This window comes from Cataglyphis hispanica, chromosome 2 (genome assembly GCF_021464435.1).
Source record: "Cataglyphis hispanica isolate Lineage 1 chromosome 2, ULB_Chis1_1.0, whole genome shotgun sequence".
Classification (NCBI taxonomy): Eukaryota; Metazoa; Arthropoda; class Insecta; order Hymenoptera; family Formicidae; genus Cataglyphis; species Cataglyphis hispanica.
In genome coordinates this window covers 5,233,392-5,253,345 of record NC_065955.1, presented here as the reverse complement: position 1 = coordinate 5,253,345, position 19,954 = coordinate 5,233,392, and the positions used below count along the sequence as shown (strand labels likewise).

Here is a 19,954-nt window from a genome sequence, read left to right as displayed (position 1 = left end):
AATATTATCTGGAAAAAAAGAAATAAATTTTAAAACACTGACATATGATAGTATAAAGTTATGGGACTTATATAAAAAATTCATTGGCAGGATTAACCGATATATTGTTAATATAATTTTTTACATACTGTTAATTATTTATATATATACACAAATGTAATATACATTTTAATTTTTTTAAATTAATTTTTACTAACATTTCCTATGACATTACATTGCCTATAAATAAATAAATAAACTTTTAACATTTCTATAAATTGTTAATGAGAATACATTATCATTAAACATTAGCAAATTTATACAGCATTACAAATATATTTTGTTACATCTTTTTTTGTCTCTATTAATGCTTTATGTTAAAAAATATATTTAATTTGGAATATATATATATATACACACACTAATATTACACATGGAAAATCTGTTTCATTTTTTTACTTCATAAAAGTTCTTTTTCCAATTTCAAGGCTTCCAACCAAGGAAGCTATCCTGTATTACTATCTGCTTGAATATACTGCTTGTGATGGATTGCACGGGCTTTCGATTTCGCTGAGCTTCCATGATATAAGAGACCTTGCTTCGGGCTTCTGCTCGCGATATATCGCCCCGAAGACCGAGCAGTCTAATCAGATGATCCTCGGTCATATCGGGATACTTCTCGACTAACGAATGCAGATCGAGCGAGAGAATCTCCGCGTCCTCGCATCTCAGTACCTCGGCAAGACGTTTTATTATCTCGAACGGCGAATTGAAATTACCGATTTTTGGCGCAATTCTGTCGAAAAAATTTTTCAGTTTATCCGCCTCCGTCATTATTTTCGACGTGCATGTCAAGCATTCTTCATACGTTTTCAATGATATTTTCCTCTGTAACATCGCGGATATGTAACGCTTCGCGATTAGATTCTGCGCTTCGGTGATAACATACTCAAAATTTTCAGGACTCAGATGATTGTAATCCTGAAAATAATCTTCCAAGGTAACGCAGATAGTCTCCACCGGGATAGATGACGACAACCATCTGGGTGTAATCAAATCTTGAAAATGCAGTTCCAGATCCAGAAAGGATTCTTGCAATAATATGGCTGCGGCCTCGTTCCTCAATTGTTGATAATTCGCTAAAAGATTTTCAAATTTTACAGTGGCGTCTCCGGTAATATTGGGCATCCAGTAAAGTTGCTTCATCTGCTGCGCCAACTTGTTGAACTGCATACAGTTATTGACTATTGTAATCATATGATGAGTGAAGTAAGGAACCTGACTCCTGTCTTCAAAGTGTTTTGTTTTAAATTCTAGTATCGCTTGTCTATACATGTTACCATATTTAATTACTTGTTCTATACAGAGAACCAACGCTTGCGCCGTTAAATCAGAACTGATGGTCTTTGCAACTTGAAGATTTTGATCAATCATTTGAAATATAATAACTGGTGCTGCGGTGTGATAATATAATTCTTGAGTACTGCTGTCAGGTAAGACACCGCTTCTCCAATCGAGTTTCTCTGTTTCCAAAGTTTTTCTCATCCAATCTTCATAATTTTGACACATGTTTCGCAAATACTTCTCCTGAAGATCGTTTATCATCTCAGGACTAAGTAATGGACCAATATCGGATGTGTCGATATTTAACTCGGGATGTTGCATTAGTTCTGATCCCGTATAAGTATTCATAATCCATGCTAACAGAGAAACATATTCGTTACCTTCCAATCCATTGGTAATTATATCCTTTAAATGTTGGGATAGACTGGTATGATACATTTTAACAAAAGTCCTTACTATGTCATATGAAGGTGGAAAACAAGGCTTACATAAAGTCTTTACTACTCTCAAATCCTCAAGGATCAAGAGTCTCGTAAGTTCTAAATATCTTACTAGCCACATTTTGTTATCCGCCCTCTCATCTACCTGAGTTCCTTCAATTCTATTGGCCACTGATTTTTCTAATACCTTCATCGCCATATCTTTCCATCTCTTAGGTCTACCTGGTGCCATGAAACCGCTTTGTTTGTGTCTTTGAATAGCAAACTGATCCGCTTTTTCTTCCCTTTCTATAATTCTCAGAGGTGTTACTATAACAGTAGGTTCCTTTCTAACTGTATTTAAAGTACGACTCAATACCAGCCTGATCTGTTTCTCCATAAGTTGAGAAAGCATTTCCACATCTTCAAAATAAGCTTTCAGCATAATTGTATCCGCTGGCGATTGATTTGGCAATTTATGAAGCTCGTATAATAATTCATCTCTAGAAGTTTCAAGATCCATCAGACTCTGATGCGCGTGCAACAATTTGCCCTCGTTTATCCACTGTTTCGTCTTCTCGACGCTCTCTGGAACAGTGAATATATGCTTTAAGTTCTCTTTTGCGATGACATATTGAGAATGACGCATGTTCTCTTCCTGTACTGCTTGTAGTCTTGAACTAAGCTTTGCAATGGAACTGAACAACTGATTAACATGATTCAGATCCTCTTTAACAACGGTGATACTTTCTAGAGAACTTTGTAGCTGCTCGAAGCCGACTCTGACTCCGTCCAATTGACTTTGCATCGCGGTCTTTAACATAGTTTCGACAGATGCCTTTTTCCTGCTGATTCTACGTTTATACATGTCGATCTTTTCCAGTTGACCTGGCCGCTGCAGAAGATTTGTGACATACTTTGTACCTCTAGCTTTCGCCTCTTCTTCTAATTTTTGTAGATCTTCCATATTCGCTGTCGTTCTTGTTGACATTTATTCTTTGAATCAGCAATCTGTCAAAACTTTATTTTTCTTTTTTTTAATGGATTTCCGTTTCAGATTTGTTTCCTTTTTCTTCTTTATTTTTTATATATCTTTCTGTAAAAGGAATACAAAGAGAGTATAATTTTATTTTAATTAAATAATCTCCCGAATTTCGTGAAATTGAACATATTGATATTAGATGGGCTTTATCAATATTTATCAATATTTATCAACTCCCATTTTATCCAGCCAAACAGCTGTATGGAAAAACTTTTCCCTTGGAAAAATATTTTATATAGATGAGAAAATAATCAAAGGGAGTGTAAGATTCCATTTTCAATAATGTGAAAAAGGGAGAAGCAAATGAGAACCAACCTGATTCGCTGCGCCATATTGTGATACAAACTTTGAAGTAGAAAATGTTTTCATCCATGTGCACACGAGCATTGTTCTATCTTTGTTATTTACTAAAAGTTAAAGAAAGATAGAACGACGCTCGTATGCACATGCGTGATGTTTCCGAATGCAATTTTACACCCAATCGGGTTTAATAACGTCCGAAGTTGTAAACTGATCAATCATAGCTATTTTAACAGTTGCAAATTGCAATTATTTTTTCAAACCGTGATTGATTCGGAGTAATTATTCTTTTGATGTAATATAAATTTCCAAGAAAGGTGTAGTTTTCATTTAAATGTATTATTTTCAAAAAATACAATGAGATATCTGTTTTAGATGGCTCATCTGTCACAATTGCCTTCTCTCACGTTACAAAACATCCGGCAGGTCGCAATTGGTGATATTAATAATTTAGGTTTGTATTTTGGTTGTACAGATTATTTTATCAATATATCACAGAATTGAATATATAGGACATAAAATGATCTGTGTATTAAAAGAATACACTTAATGAAAAAGTAATTTTTTTTATTCAGCAAAAATATGCGTCAGATACGCTTCGAAGAAAGCTAGCAGTAGTACCAGTAATAAACCTGGTCATCCCAAACCAAAGCATAGAGGATGGAAAAAACAGGATGGATCTTATGTACAAGCAGGCACAATATTGGCCACACAGCTAAAACCCAGATTTCATCCAGGTCTTAATGTGAGTATTAATTTTATATATATATCTTCTGTTTACTGTGTGGATTCTCTATAAATTTATTAATACTTCTGATTACATAATAGGTTGGTTTTGGGCGAAATGGAACTTTATTTGCTATAGAAGCAGGCAAAGTAATGGTAACTTGTGAGAAAATTAATCCTAATTGGAATCATTCCTGGATTAAACGATGTTACGCTGGCCGTGAAGGTCAAGTTATATATAAGAAACACTTTAATATTATTCCTGATCCACAACATGATCGATTTCAATTGATTGACAGAATATAAATATTTATATTATGTAGAGAAAATGCATATAAAAATTCTTTAATTATTTTAAAATCTCAATATTTAGTACAGATATTCTTGATATTATCTCAATATTTAGTACAGATATTATTGATAAAATTGTCATATTGCTTGAAGCCATTCATATGATTCATTAGTACATAATAAAAAGAAGTTTCTAAAATATTTCAGAATTAAAGAGAGAACATTGAAATTAATTTTTTATATATACATAAATTAAAATTTATAGAAATATTCATGGAAAATAACTTTTTAAAAGAGTCTATTAAATTCAAAATATAAATAACTATACTTTACTTCAATTGATTAAAATATCAACTATTTTCAAATATATTACTTTCCGCCCACTGAAATGATTGATATTTTACTTTATCCTCTTCTTCATAGTATGTAGCAAACACCAATGTTTTTCTGACGTGACAACTGATTCTACATTGGGCCACAAGTTCTGTAATAGGCATTTCTTCATCCTTGCATCTACACTGTATTATAAATTGTGAATGAAACATTATTGGATCACCTGTAAATAGAAAATTTCACCTATCTATTAATATAATGCAAAGTAGATAATTTTCTAATGATATAAAAAGAAACCAATATTACCTGGATATACTAAGAAGTCACCACCAAATTTTTCTCCACTAGTAATATAATATTCTTTTTCCCAAAGATCTTTATACACTTTATATTTATATTGTTGACTACGAGTAAGTGGATATTTCCACTCCACTACTTTCATATCATTTTTATTAAACCATGGATATGCTAGTAACAAGAATAAATTATCAAATATATATTGTATATGTATATAATATATAGATATATGTATAGACTTTTATGTGCATTACCTGTATGTATTTGAACAAGAGCTTCAGTTTTACTTAATTTAGGTAATTTAGCCAATTCTTCCTCAAGCAAATTTTGAGTATTAATTTCAATACCATCTAATGCTTCCTGTGTTTTTTTATCTAATGGCTTTTTCATATTTTTTTTGTTTGTATGCAACCCCAATATTTTACGCTTTTTTCCTTCGACAATTTTATCCATCACAGAAGTAATCTTATAGAAAAAATTCATTCTGTTATAAAATATTTTATCCATTGCTATTCTTTTAATATAAATATATACAAATTATAATTACCTGTTTCCTTCTGTTCTCTCTCAAACATTCTGCTTGCTGTATAAACAGTGTGTTTCTATATTCTTGAAATTTTTCACTCAATGATTCAGTTGGTGGTTTTTTTAGATTTGAACAGTGTACGAGACAAGCAATTTTTTTCTCAAGCAAAAGGGTTACTTCTTCTGGTAACAGAAGTAAGGGTAGACCTGAAAATGCATCCTGTCTAGTTGATTTTGGAAAGGAACCTACTAATTCGCCAATTATTCTATGATCCTGTCGAAGTCTCAACCAGTCTATATAATCAAAACAAGAAATATCAATTTAAATCTGTGTATACTCTAATATGTAATATATATATATATATATATATATATATATATATATATATATATATATATATATAATATTCTTTTTTGTTTACCATTTGCATTCCATATAAAAACGTTATTTTTCGAAGAAATTAGATGAATGACATCCAGCGTATCCATAATTATTTAGTTGGTGATGGATAATGCCTCAGAAAGAAATAAATGGATTATTAAAATATTTTTAATATAGTTTCTAATTAGAGATCTTATTTTTTTACATCACATTTTCTCACAATTTGTATGAAAGTCAACATAAGCTAAGCGAACCGAAAGCTGTCAATTATGGATGTGTTCAAAAATTTACTCATCGAAGTAATATTTATACACCAATCGAAACGATAAAATCTTTACTCTTTTTATTTTGATTGGTCAATCAAATTCTACTACACTCCGCAAGTGGATTTTTGAATATCGTCACGGTATCTTTTAAATTTAATACGTCTTTTTATACGCCCTTTATATTAAAATAGGATTGACCGGTTTTTTCTTTCTCTATCTTTCTTTCTCTTTTTATATGTAGCATTACAATATTATGCTATGCACACAAGTTTCTCTGAATGAGATATGGGATGCAATGCGCACTGTTCATAAGAGAACATCTATGACGTCATAAGTTCATCATTTTCACGAACAATAATTCGCGGAAAGAAGGAGAAGGAGAAAGAGGAAGAGAGAGAGAGAGAAAGAGTGAGAGAGAGAGAGAGGTGTAATTGTCGAACATCTGTCACCAAGCGAACGCTAGCTCCGTGGCTCCGTTCAATCCCGAAAACTGCAATACTGTCATGGCACCCACTTTTGTGATTTTTTGAGACAGCCACGTACATACATACGTACACAAGCGCGAATTCGCATTGTGGTCAGTGTTCGGTGATTTTATATAAGACGAATCTTTTACTCTCCCGTACACACACAGACGGTGAGTGCGCGATATCATCCTGGCCGACCAATCCTTGTTTATGTACATACTTGTTATCCGCATGCAAGCAAGTATGGTGTGCGGTTTTAGGGCAAGCCCTTCGACTCAATGCGAGATCACGTTAATCTTGCTGGACCATGATCTGCAATACGAAATGATAACAATATCGCGAAAGTGATCTTTTTCTTCGAATTCATAAATTCTGTTTAAAGTGCAGTTTATATTAATAAAAAAAAGGATTACACACATGGATGATTTTTTAAAATAGTGTTTTGAAATTATACAATTACCGTACACTTACATTTTTTAATGATATTGGGAATATAAATATAAAAAACACAAATTTTATATACTTTATATTAAATCTACATATATTGTTCATTTATATTGTGAATTGTAATAACGAGAATCATCTTAAGAGATGACAGATTAAAAAATTATTAATAATATTGGTCATTTAATCAATAGCAAGTACAATAGCAAGTACAATATTATCAAACATATGTACTTATTAATATTTCAAAATTTATATATAATGGATAATGTATTATTGAATGTGATTATATAGTGATACTAATGTCATTTATCTTTTTCTTTAGATAATAAATCATGAGCTCAGGTAGACCAATAAAATGTGTAGTAGTAGGAGATGGAACAGTAGGAAAAACTTGCATGTTAATCTCATATACAACAGATAGTTTCCCTGGAGAATATGTACCTACTGTGTAAGTAATGTTATTTATATTAAAACACGAATTATACAATATCTATTTTTTAAAAATTTCTTATTTTCATATTTTGTACATTAAAGATATATTTTATGACAAGGTTTATGCCTTAGTTTCTTTCTTAGACCAATCAAATGGAGTGGCTAATAATAGTAGCAGAGAGTATGAGATACCTAACTGCTGTGTACAGGAAGTAATTTATTTCAACTTGTCTTTTTATGTTGCTTCCTGCCCTTTAGATTCTCACAAATCTATTTTTGCTTTATCTCATTCAGCAATATCTTTCTCAACTTATATAATTAAAATATAAATATTTAAATAAAAATAAATAGTGAATAAATTACTGTTTTTTACTTTTATTTATCAAGATTCAAATAAAATTTAAATAATCAAAATTTAAATAAAATATTTAATAGATAGTGCTGGATAAATTAAAAATAGATTGAAAAATATGAAATGTACACCAAGTTTCTAATATTTTTCAGGTTTGATAACTATTCTGCACCCATGGTTGTTGATGGAATTCCAGTTAGTCTAGGATTATGGGACACAGCAGGGCAAGAAGATTATGACAGACTTCGTCCTCTTTCCTATCCTCAGACAGATGTGTTCCTCATTTGTTTCTCAGTAACGAGCCCTTCATCATTCGAAAATGTAACCAGTAAATGGTATCCTGAAATAAAACATCACTGCCCAGATGCACCAATGATACTTGTTGGAACTAAAATAGATTTACGAGATGATCGTGAAACGCTTACTGCCTTAGCTGAACAAGGCCTTAGTGCTATTAAGCGTGAGCAAGGACAGAAGTTGGCAAACAAGGTTTGTAGAAAAGTTTATGTCCTACATAATTTTTATATGCTAGGATAATCTAGTAATAATAAATTGTAATATATGTCACAGATTCGTGCAGTGAAATATATGGAGTGCTCTGCTCTCACGCAACGTGGACTGAAGCAAGTGTTTGACGAGGCGGTACGCGCTGTTTTAAGACCTGAACCGCAAAAACGTCGGCAAAGGAGGTGCATTATGTTATAAACGATAAAAGGAATTGCAAAGAAAATCAGCATAAATAAACGTAACGTATATATAGCAACAGATCAAAATAGATCTGATAATTGAACGCAAAGAAAAAAATATGAATGTTTTTAAAGAGAAGATGAATAGTACATGTGCATTTTAACGAATTATTCTGGCAGCTATAGAATATACCGCATCACAGAAAGAGTACAATTTAGAACTTTCTGGTCTCAGTTGCATGATGCTAATTCGCGACCAGAAAGTTTAGACAACGAGAAAGTAAAAAAAAGAAAAAAGAAAATAGGATAACTATGTAACAGTAATTACAGGAAGAAATTTATTGCAGGCTTACAGATGTTGTTTCTTAAAGTTGCGTTTATGCATATATTTGCACATTGCTGAAAAAATATGTGATTATAATAACGTGCGGTTGATAATAATGGGAAAAGCAGCTCACAAATAACGTTTCTTCATATTTTACACAAAAAAATCTCTGTTAATTAATATTGCAGTCCTGCAAACTGATGATAATGCAGTGTAAATGTGCTGTGATGACTAAAAGCATTAAGTACCGAAGCTTTACTTATCAGGGCTGCCAGATTTTCGACTTTTTACATTTACAATGTAGTAGGAACATTGATTTTAGTACATATATAACGCGATAGCTATCATAACAATCACATGCTGGAAAGTTTTACAAGATGTAAAACTGATATTATATAGCATTATTTGAACATACACAGTGCCATAGCAACGAAGAATCAAATAAATATCACAAGCACTCTCAATCACAATCAGTTCTAGACAATATAATGTGTGTATTTTACTAACAACAATTAAGAGTTTCCTAATATAGAAATTTTTAACAGAAAAAGGTTTTATCAGTCATATAAATTAGAGTGTATAAAATATTTTCCTAGGTCGAAGTATAGATTTGTCTTTCCAGTTTTTAAAAACATTTGTTATCTTTAATTTATTTATATTTCTAGTAAGAAATGTGTGTATATGCATATAAATACTGCCATATAAAATAACAAACACGAAAATTCATAGTATTTCTCATATTGTTAAAGAAAAAGAATCGATAATATTGTGTAATAATTGTGCAAATTAAATTTGATAATGATGCATAAGATACTTTATTGTCTAGAATTGCAACAAGTTTTCCAATTATTAAAACATATTAAAAGAAATAATATACTATGTCTATATTAATATTTATTTTATTTTGATAAATCTAAAAAATCAAGTTATTTTAATATGATTTTATATTGGAGGATTTAAATAATCTCTCCTATATTTTATAATGTAATATTTTCGATTTGTGCTTGTATAAGAGTAAAAATATTTTACAAGTTATTGCATTGATGCAATTTGATTATTAACATTATTCGAATATCTTTTATACTTAACTAAAAATATCCTTTAAAAAAATAATAATCAAAAAAAGTATATCGGTTGAATACAGAAATGCTAGTAACAAATATACAGCAATGCAAAATACATTTAAATTGAAATATACAAATATAGCACAATGTATTTTCTTAAATACTGTAGTATATCTCGCTCTCTCTTCCATTTATTTGTACGAGATTGTTTACATAAAAAAAATTAATACGAAAAACTATAATAATTTAGAAAAGGATAGAGATGTCTTGTACAAATAAGTGATCTATTGCTATAAAATTGCTCATATCATTATCTCTAATTAATTAATTACTTTATTAAATAATTATAATCATGATTGTACTTTTTTCTTATTTTAGATATTTTTTTCTATTTACACTAAACTAAAAGAAAAGATTAAATTTTATTGCCATAGATACTATTACCCTCTTTCTAAGGACCCAATGATAAAGTAGTGTGATGATAAATGGATATTACCCTACTTGTGATCATGCTATTTTTTTATATTTAAAAGATAAAAATATATAGGAGAGATATGACCTTTGTGCCATATTTGTGCTTTCCATTTGTAAAACAGATATTAAATGTCACACTTGATATTTTGGAATGCGGCAAAAATTTCCATAATTTAAAATTTTTAAAGTTAAACGAAAAAAATATTTAATACTAGAACGATCGAGAGGGTGGACAGCTATTTAGAAAAAGAATTCTCCGTCTTATTTCTAAAAGAAGAGATAAGAGTAATATTTTTTCATAATGATAAAAAAACAGATTTCTCTTATAATCTGTATTACTAATATTAACTCACAAAGACACACATTTTTAAAATAATTATTTTGATTATTTTAATGTCAAAATGCTATAAAAAGCAAATAAAAAAGACATATTGCAGCTTAGGTGTACATAATATATACAGAAGCATACTCTAAATTTTTCGAGCCTATACCATTTAATTTTGAATTGTTTCAATTTTCGAAATTTCTTGCATACACGACTATAAATTTTATCCCAAAATCGCTGGATTTTTCAAAATATAGAATAGGCAAACAAATAGATGCAATAATGTTTATGTATTTTGTTTGAATTATGTGACATGTTTTTCTGAGATAAAATATAATTATCGCTAGATAATTATGTATGTAAATTATCTTGCGATATATTTTTAATATTTTCTTACTTTCGAAAAAATAATATAATTTATGCTAGAATATTCAGCATAAATATTAAAAGAATATTTATTAAAAATAATGATTGATCAAATTTAGACTCTATTTTTTTTATCTTTTTTATTACAATCTCTAGGAAGATAGTTTAAATTCTTTATATGTATATGTATACGCCTGCATATGTATAATAATGTATTAGTTATAGCACAACTAATATCCTATAATTATATATTATAAGATAATGTTATATATAGATTGCATTTTTTTGTAAGTAGTGCATTTATTTTACAGATTTTAAGATACTTGTACATGTTAACTTTTTTTGTATTGCATAATACTGCCAAGTGACAAATTAACAGCAGCAATGTGTATTAGCAGCAGTATTTGACAATTTACTTCTATTATCTATAATCTATGATCTATATGCATTCTTTTTGTACAAGACATTTTTAACATTATTTCTTATAATTTGCTGAAATAAAGCAAATTTAGTTACATAATTGATATAATTAATAACATTACTAATAGCAATCAATTGAGATAGTGTGTACATTGCCCACATTTTTTGATGATAAACTTTAATTTGGGCATATAACAGTGTGATGTAATTTTAATTTTTCACTACTTACAATTTTTACACTTAATGATGATCATGCGTAAGATGCGAATTACTCTTTTTAATCTTTCCTATCTTAAACAAAATTATTGAGGGATGCTATAAACCAAAGTTATAATATATTATAATCTAAGATAACATTTACATTTTTCTGTTATGGACTATTGCAAATAAGTATACAAAGAATGAATGTATGAAAAATGTAAAAATATTCTAGTCACCACGAATCTGCTTCTAATTTTTATTCGTGTACACGAATAAAATGCTCCGAAAGATTGTGTATGAACAAAAAAAAAATGCGATCCCTAAGTAGAGCGAGTTAATGAACGTATGAATGAACGAAAAAGCAGTGAAGATAGAAAAGAATGCGGATATGAAAGTAAAGAGATGCAATTTAATATTGTCAATTTAGATAGAATGCAAGAAAACCAAACGCGATGTGAGAGCAAGAATTCTGTAGAAATTACAAATATATGTATATGTGCTAAGATATATAACTTCAATTATGAATAATTTATAAACATTTGTCTCTATTTTCGTATGTATAATAGAATTTCTTATTTATGTATAATAACATCAGGACAGCATAAGAGGGCATCCTATCACTCTTACAAATTTTTCAATTTTATGAATTTTTACGAATTTTATTTTCTTCTTGTGACAATGAAATACTTGAATAAATTTACAAAACATATATATATATATATATATATATATATATATATATATTTCTATTATTAATTTATCTTCTCTACTAATGCACTCTTTTGCTGTCATAATGATAGCGAAAACAGCGGTAACAAATAGCGGCCTCAAAACTGATTTATCGGATTATTCTGTTTTCTTAAGAAGATTATAATTAATAATAACAACTATACAATGTGAGCAACATGATTACATAAACGCATATTCTATATGGCACTAGGAAGCATTTATTTTTTATTTATATGTATTTTGAAAACAACTTTTTAAAATAAACGATACAATAATTACAAAATAGTGTAGCTTGCAAAACATCTTTAGATACTTATATATATTTCCTAGTTCTTTATAAGAGAAATCTTTAAGAGAAATTTTCTTTCTTGTTTTTCAAATATTAATTATATTTCTGTTGTCACACGTAAATTAGAAAACATGTTGAAAAATACAATATTTGTTATTTATTCGTGACCGCCTAATCATAACTTATGACCGAAAAAAACTATTGGGAATATTCTTATAGCAATATCATCCCTGTCATACATACATACGTGCGCGGGGCATTGAAATATTCCAAGTCAGTTCTGGGATCAGCCACGTGTTTGACGAAGAAATTCAGTTCACCTGTCCTTATCTATTACACAACGTCACCGATCATGAGTATACATATATTACATATTATATATATGTGTATGTGTATACACGGGGAGGAGTGGGAAGGAGAGGACAGCGAAGTATCAGACGAGGGGTGACCGTGTGGGGTGTACGACACGATTATTATGTTATATGCATGCGACGTCGTCCGTGACATCGTGTCGCGTAAAGTGTAATAAAAAGCGGTATAAAAGAGTGCGCGCGATACCTTCTCAGCGCGCTTATCATCATCATCGTTATGGCTCCGTTCGCGTGGACCTTCCGTGGCAATATCAATCGGTTTTTCGTCGACGCACAAATCTTGCAGTATCTGATCGTGCTAGTGAGCCTGTTCAATCTCTCTCTCTGCCTCTACGAGGATCAAGTCGGCAAATTCGATTGGTAAATGAATCGCTTGCAACCTTCGGAGCAACCTCTAAATAATGCATAGCCGCGTGTTTCCTTCCCTCCATCGTGTTTGACAGAATAGTGCACCGCGCATTATTAAACGGAGTAATAAATCTCTTTCTGAGAGAAATCAGCGTGATCGCTTAATCATAATCCGCGTATATTTATTCGTTTCAGGAGACAGAATTATGTCGGCAAAATTAAATTCGCCAGCTTTGATACGGTGTCGACGGCGAAGAAGATCATCGTCGCCACCGAGGAAAACGTCATCGCCGCGCTTAATCTGAAATCAGGTAAATAAAATATATTTCGTATCTTGTACATCTCTCATCTCGGGATGTTGATTCTGGATTAGTAGAGAGTCATATGCTTCATTTTTTGGCTTCTTTGATATTTTAACTTAATTATGTTGAGTAATTGTTATTTATATTTTTCTTGATTCCAATATTATATTCAATATTACATACAATGATTAAGTATATCTTTAGACTAATTAATATTATGCAAAAAATCAATTTATATATTCAGTAGCAGATTCAATTCAAAATTAAACCTATTTATAATACTTTTAATATATAATAGGCCAAATATTATGGAGGCGAGTGTTGGAGAAAGGTTATGGCGGACATATCAGAACTCTAGGAGGTGTTGCTGATGGAGATCTGATATCTGTCAGTGGAGGTGTTCCTGCCATTGTTCGCGCTTGGGATTTGGCAACTGGGCATATACTTAATGAGTGGCCAATAGCTGAGCAAAATACTGATAGGTTTGTGTAAAATATTATAAATTATTATTAATTACTATATATATATGTAAAAAGCTTGTACAATAATGCTAAGTTTATAAGAAGATTTTAACAATTAATTTTTCTAAATCTTTAATAAAAAAAGAAATAGATTTTTTGCTAGAAAAATATGTGCTTTTACTAAATATATATATTTTTACTGTTATATATGTATCATACACAGGATATAATATGTGTGTGTGTGTGTGTGTGTGTGTGCATGTGTATTATATATACATACATTTGTTAAAATTTTTAAAATTAATATAATTGAGAATAAATTATAATCTGTTGCTTTTGCAGACATGAATTTCCATTTGTATCATTTTCTACATTGGGCTTGTATTCTGCTGACAGGTTTTTCTATCTTTATTCAAAGCACAGTCTATAATATATATATATATATATATATATATATATATATATATATATATATATATATATATATATATATATATATATATATATATATATATATGTTTATACACCTAATTGTGATTTATTACTTTAAATTAAGCTTTTTATTTCAATGCTTAATATCTTATTATCTCTCACTATTCTTAAATTATATATATAGGAAATAAATATAATCTAGAGATTTATTTATGACAGGAGTAAAATTTTTGATGTTCTTCTACTGTAATATTGATTAAATAAAATTATGAGAATGTTTATGTTGTTTCTTTTTGGAGCACATAACTACCAGATACAATTTTTTATTTTTCAGGATAAAAGATGTAAAATGGCATATCAAAGATGGAACATTACATCATATACTACCTATTTATAATAGCGGAGTTGAAGTAACATCTTATGATAGTAAAACAGGAGAAAAATTAAAGACTAGAAGAGTTTCTGCACCATTTATAAGTCAAGAAACAGAGTAAGTGATCTTGAACTTATAATTAAATTATTTTTCTTTGCTTTATGTTAAGCATATACATTAAATTTCATATACATTATGATATTGTCTTTATAAATGATCTGTGTTTTAATTTGTCATTTATTATGATACTCAAAAGTATTTTATTTAATTTTATTTGTAGATGCGTTCTGGCAGCTCCATATTTAGCATGTTTGAAGGGAGATAGTTCTTTAGCTATAGTGATCCTAGTACATCTATTTGATACTAATGCACAGCCACAGTCAGTTACAATCAATACAATATTCGGGGCTGGCGCACAAGGGCCATATAAACTAGAATCTGTACTTGGAGAGGAACCTGTAATTTCCATTAATGCCGATAACGACCAAAGAAAGCGGATTCTGATTATCGGAGAACTTCCAATTCCTATACAGAGAGATATTGTTGGTGATGCAACGCTTTATGTTGTTTCTATTGATAATGAGAAAGTACTTTTGGAAACAACATATAAAAATGGAGTAAATATACTAAAATATGCTATCTTTTAATAAAATAAAATAAAAAAGAAAGATTTTTTTACAACTTAGTTTTTTAAACAAATATTCTATAATATTACTTACAGAGAATAGAAATAGCAGCTACAGATCTCTCGTCGTCCACACCTTTACCTGATTTATCGGTCACTTTAACACATACTTCTATACAATCTCCGGCTATAATGGCATCTGTTTGTCCGCGTCAAACGAAAGGAATAACATGCCGTCATTTGTTATCTTCGCAAGATCACAGCATTGCGTTATTGCAACATAATAAACTAGTATGGGCGAGAGAAGAAGCACTTGCCAGTATTGTAGCTGTTGAAATTATAGAGTTACCTATGTCCGACAGAGATCAAGCTATTGAAACGGAATTTGATCAAAAAGAGAGTAAGTAAATCTATCTGTCTATATAAAGAGAAATCATAAGAAATGAATAATATAATCAAAAGCTAAAAACGTTATATTTTTCTATTTCTATATTGAATTTGATTGAACATTTTCCATATATGTAATATTTTACACATAATTTGCATATACATATATAGGAATATAACATAAATTTTATAAATTGAAATAAATTTTACATGTATACGTTTTTTTTATTAATGATTATAAAAAAATTTACCAGAAAAAAATAATATATATTATTTTCGTTGTGAATAACGACTGTATTGTGTATATTAATATTTTAAATATGTAAAAAGTATTCTTTTATATTTGTATATTCTAAAAATATTATAATTATATAATATTATTTTCTAAATATTAAGTTACATATAGTGCTATCTGAAAAATATAAATTTATTAAGGAGCTTATTGTGAATGTATTTGATTAATAACACTCTTATGAAACATGGTTTATTGCCACAATTGAATTTTTATATATAACACAATCTTTCTACATCTGTTAAATTATATTAATTAACTTTCTTTTGTGTGTGAATGGCTGCTGGCAGGTATTGATGTAGACAGTTCATGTAAGTAGTGGAGCAGGAAAGCTGGTTTTAATGCAGAGTGCTTTGTTTTATGCTATTTACAAAACTTATATTGCATGATATAATGTTTATGTATAGGCTCCCAAAGCCATTGAAAGATGTAGAGTGATATATATGTGTAATTATTTAGCATATTCTTAAAAATTACATTGCTATCTGCATGATATATATTGCAAAAAAATATGAAATATCCAATATGGATATTTGTTATTGAGTTCGAGGCTGTAATGAAATATTTTTTTGAGATAATGTATTTTGAGATGAGAAATAATTGATGTACAGGATGTCTCAAAACAAATTCTCTGACTAATTTGGAAATGATCTCACCTTAATGAAATTGTCGAGGCATCAATAATTTCTGAGATATAAGCGATTGAAAAAGAAAGGTTTTTTAGAAACTAAACTTTCTAGAAATAAATGGTTAACAAAATTGCATTTTTTAGTTAATTTCAAATAATTATTTTGACAAAATTTTAATTTGAGACGTAATTACAAAAATATGACCTAGAAAAATTTGGCAATTGCAAAAAATGACGACTTTAACATATTTACTAATGAAAAATTGATTCCAAATTGATTAGAGAATATATTATTAAAAGGACATCCGACAGATTTTAGAATTTTTTATTCTAAATATAATAACCAGCTATATTGAAATGAGTAAAGAGCTTTTTGTGCGAATTTCAAAGCTATCGTGCATATATAAAGTTATTAGGCTTTTATAACTCAATACAAAACCTTAATAATTGCAGCTATTTGCTATTGTTTCCCTCATCTAACTTTTTATATCTTCCTGCTAGCTAAATCATCCAACTCATAGGTTTTAATATAATAGCATACAGTAATTCAGAGATATATTTTCTAATTATATTTTGTATTACTTTAAACAGGGGATGTGTTAAGTATGTTTTTACGAAGAATTACTTCACAAATTAATCAAGCCAGAGCATTCTTTCAAACGATATTGGATTTAGGACCTCAGCAATCCAATCAACGTATCGATCTCGTACGAGATAAGTTCGGTTTGCACAAAATGATCGTAGCCGTTACAGCCGCTGGCAAGGTATGAATCTAGAAATAAAATACTGCATCTTGTGCAATGAAATTTTATTACATTGAGTTTATCATTTATAGTTGTATGGTATTGAAACTAGGAGAGGTGAAATTATTTGGCAACTCAGACTACCTAATATCCGTGGTTTCACAAAACTATCTAATAGAATGATCTTATATGTACAAAGAGGTAGCAGACACTTTCCTCATCCACCTCAATGTGCATTATTAGCAGAAGACAAGGTACAAGGCATATATTCATGTATTACATTTAGTTAACAGTATATATTCAATGATAAATGTACAACACATACTTTTATTTATCTTGTATCTGACATATTGTTTTTTTGTTTATGATAGGAAACTGGAGAAGGCGTTGTATACACTTTTAATCCGATTACCGGACAACCGTTGGACGGACTGGTGAAACTTGGCTACAAAATTAAGCAGTCTATGCTACTGCATGTAACGACCGATGACTTCTTGCGCGGTATCCTCATTCTTGATGCACGGGATAAAGTTCACGTTTATCCCGACAGTGCTATCACAGTTGCGGCTTCACTCGGCAAGAGTACATATCTCTTTACTGCTGATCAAACGACAGGGATATTGTCTGGCTTCTCTCTTTCATATAGCACAACTCAGGTGTGTTATATATATATATATATATATATATATATATATATATATATATATATATATTTGGTGCATCACTAAATATGTAAGAATTGATCATTTTAATGGCCGATACAGGAACTAATCGCTCACAAGGTATGGGAATTGTTACTATCGCCGAGAAATCAAAGAATAACACAAGTTGTAGCGAAAAATCCGATAGAACGTGTGCATTCACAAGGAAGGGTCTTAAGTGACAGATCGGTATTGTATAAGTATATTAATCCTAATTTAGTGGCTGTGGTGACAGAAGGTATCGGACATGCTCATAAAAGTAAGTATATCGCTATTGTTTGCCATGTAATATTCAATCAATACTATTTCTAAAAAAAAAAGAGAAAAAGAAGATATTTTTAATATTTTTTTTTTATTTTGTGTGCAGATACACTTAATTTATATCTATTGGATGTAGTATCCGGGGCTATGATTTTCTCCATCACGCACAAGAGAGTACGCGGTCCAATCCATATTGTGCACTCAGAAAATTGGTTGGTATATGGTTATTTTAATGAAAAAGGACGTAGAACAGAGATTGCTACATTAGAACTCTATGAAGGAAAAATACAGAGTAACACCACAGGTGAGAACCAAAGTTAATTTTTTTAGTTCTTGTATCTGTGTGCCTTAAGAGAAAAAAGAACAATATCCATTGACTATAATATTAACAGTTTTATTTTAAGGCATAACAAAACAGACATTTGAGTTTTTAATCTCTCTCTTTCTTTCTCTCTCTCTCTCTTATAAAATCTATTTACAAAACGGGATATAGATAAACAGATTTCTTTTCTCTCAACCAAAATTATTAATGTAACTAAGCAGCCTTTATCAGAAAATTATGAATTTTGGACATTGGGTTTTTTTTTCTTTTAAAGTACAGATATATTTGTATTGTTATTTTGATCATAACAATTGTTGGGCATTTCAGTATTTTCTTCTTTAGCAACAATTAAATTGCCAATTGTAGAAAGGCAAGCTTTTATTTTTCCGGCATCTATAGAGTATATGCAGGAAACAATCACTGAAAAGGGTATTACTAGCAAACATATAATAGGTATGTTTTAGTTCGGATTGTAACAACTAAAAGAAAAATTTTAATAATAATGTTATTTTTATATATTTTCATTAGTTGCTTTAGCCAATGGTGGAATATTAGAGTTGCCGTGGATGATGGTGGATCCACGACGGCCTACTAATCCTGAAATGCGAGAAGAAGGAGTAATACCATATATGCCCGAAATTCCAATCCATATGGATGCTATTATTAATTACAACCAAAGCGTTTCTAGGGTTACGGGTATTCATACTAGTCCCAGTGGCCTTGAAAGTACTTGTTTAGTTTTTGTACATGGTCTTGGTGAGTATAGCATTGATGCAAGAGTACTGTGTGTGTGATGAAAATTCTATATAAATATGACTTCTACATATAAGTGAAATAAATGTTTCTTGCAGACCTATTTTATACAAGAGTGGCACCATCTAAAACATTCGATGTCCTAAAGGAGGACTTTGACTATTATCTTATTGTGATAGTACTCGCCGCGTTGTTGATCTCATCGTACATCACCAAAAAATTAGCATCCCAAAAAGCTCAGAAACAAGCATGGAAATGATGCCTCTCTTTTCTAGAATCATGTAATATTTATGAATCTGTTCACTATAGGCAAGAATTTTTGCTAAAAATAACTTGTAAAATATACTGTTTTATAAATAGTTAATTTTAAAGAACGAACGCATAAACAGTCTAATACTTTATCATCTCTTACCTAAAAATATTTGAATCTTCAATCCTAAATAATAACACACACACACACACACACACACACAC

At 29.9% G+C, this 19,954-nt stretch overlaps 5 protein-coding genes across 11 annotated transcripts; 3 read left to right on the top strand and 2 right to left on the bottom strand.

Annotated features, from left to right (window-relative positions):
* Window positions 1–138: 138 nt before the first annotated feature.
* Window positions 139–2,992, bottom strand: LOC126859187 (exocyst complex component 3). The gene has a single exon (XM_050610233.1). It carries the CDS (start codon window positions 2,731–2,733, stop codon window positions 463–465), a length of 2,271 nt encoding a protein of 756 aa, XP_050466190.1. The 5' UTR covers window positions 2,734–2,992; the 3' UTR covers window positions 139–462.
* A 240-nt stretch (window positions 2,993–3,232) lies between these two features.
* On the top strand, window positions 3,233–4,361 carry LOC126858849 (39S ribosomal protein L27, mitochondrial). Of its 3 annotated transcripts, none has more exons than XM_050609470.1 (4): window positions 3,233–3,379; window positions 3,460–3,538; window positions 3,660–3,829; window positions 3,913–4,361. In XM_050609470.1, exons 2-4 carry the CDS (start codon window positions 3,460–3,462, stop codon window positions 4,114–4,116), a joined length of 453 nt encoding a protein of 150 aa, XP_050465427.1. In that variant the 5' UTR covers window positions 3,233–3,379; the 3' UTR covers window positions 4,117–4,361. The 3 variants fall into 3 exon arrangements, with proteins under 3 accessions (XP_050465427.1, XP_050465425.1, XP_050465428.1); XM_050609468.1 differs by having other exon boundaries at window positions 3,256–3,401; XM_050609471.1 differs by having other exon boundaries at window positions 3,274–3,362.
* Window positions 4,362–4,447: 86 nt separating this feature from the next.
* LOC126858846 (tRNA-splicing endonuclease subunit Sen34) lies at window positions 4,448–5,914 on the bottom strand. Of its 2 annotated transcripts, XM_050609464.1 has the most exons (6): window positions 5,859–5,909; window positions 5,679–5,772; window positions 5,279–5,550; window positions 4,986–5,196; window positions 4,741–4,902; window positions 4,448–4,657 (listed from the first exon to the last, which is right to left on the bottom strand). In XM_050609464.1, exons 2-6 carry the CDS (start codon window positions 5,743–5,745, stop codon window positions 4,452–4,454), a joined length of 918 nt encoding a protein of 305 aa, XP_050465421.1. In that variant the 5' UTR covers window positions 5,746–5,772; window positions 5,859–5,909; the 3' UTR covers window positions 4,448–4,451. The 2 variants fall into 2 exon arrangements, with proteins under 2 accessions (XP_050465421.1, XP_050465420.1); XM_050609463.1 differs by having other exon boundaries at window positions 5,679–5,914.
* Window positions 5,915–6,325: 411 nt separating this feature from the next.
* On the top strand, window positions 6,326–12,475 carry LOC126858848 (ras-related C3 botulinum toxin substrate 1). 3 transcript variants are annotated; one of them, XM_050609465.1, is made up of 4 exons: window positions 6,326–6,541; window positions 7,141–7,266; window positions 7,755–8,091; window positions 8,173–12,475. In XM_050609465.1, the coding sequence occupies exons 2-4, from the start codon at window positions 7,151–7,153 to the stop codon at window positions 8,305–8,307; spliced, it is 588 nt and encodes a 195-aa protein (XP_050465422.1). In that variant the 5' UTR covers window positions 6,326–6,541; window positions 7,141–7,150; the 3' UTR covers window positions 8,308–12,475. The 3 variants fall into 3 exon arrangements, with proteins under 3 accessions (XP_050465422.1, XP_050465423.1, XP_050465424.1); XM_050609466.1 differs by lacking the exon at window positions 6,326–6,541 and adding an exon at window positions 7,383–7,462 and having other exon boundaries at window positions 7,140–7,266; XM_050609467.1 differs by lacking the exon at window positions 6,326–6,541 and adding an exon at window positions 7,395–7,462 and having other exon boundaries at window positions 7,168–7,266.
* Window positions 12,476–12,863: 388 nt separating this feature from the next.
* LOC126858844 (ER membrane protein complex subunit 1) lies at window positions 12,864–19,854 on the top strand. 2 transcript variants are annotated; one of them, XM_050609460.1, is made up of 15 exons: window positions 12,864–13,212; window positions 13,396–13,511; window positions 13,801–13,984; window positions 14,730–14,885; window positions 15,049–15,385; window positions 15,490–15,793; window positions 16,363–16,383; window positions 17,292–17,464; window positions 17,536–17,697; window positions 17,815–18,099; window positions 18,208–18,403; window positions 18,512–18,709; window positions 19,055–19,180; window positions 19,256–19,483; window positions 19,579–19,854. In XM_050609460.1, exons 1-15 carry the CDS (start codon window positions 13,070–13,072, stop codon window positions 19,737–19,739), a joined length of 2,790 nt encoding a protein of 929 aa, XP_050465417.1. In that variant the 5' UTR covers window positions 12,864–13,069; the 3' UTR covers window positions 19,740–19,854. The 2 variants fall into 2 exon arrangements, with proteins under 2 accessions (XP_050465417.1, XP_050465418.1); XM_050609461.1 differs by lacking the exon at window positions 16,363–16,383 and having other exon boundaries at window positions 12,865–13,212.
* Window positions 19,855–19,954: the final 100 nt, after the last annotated feature.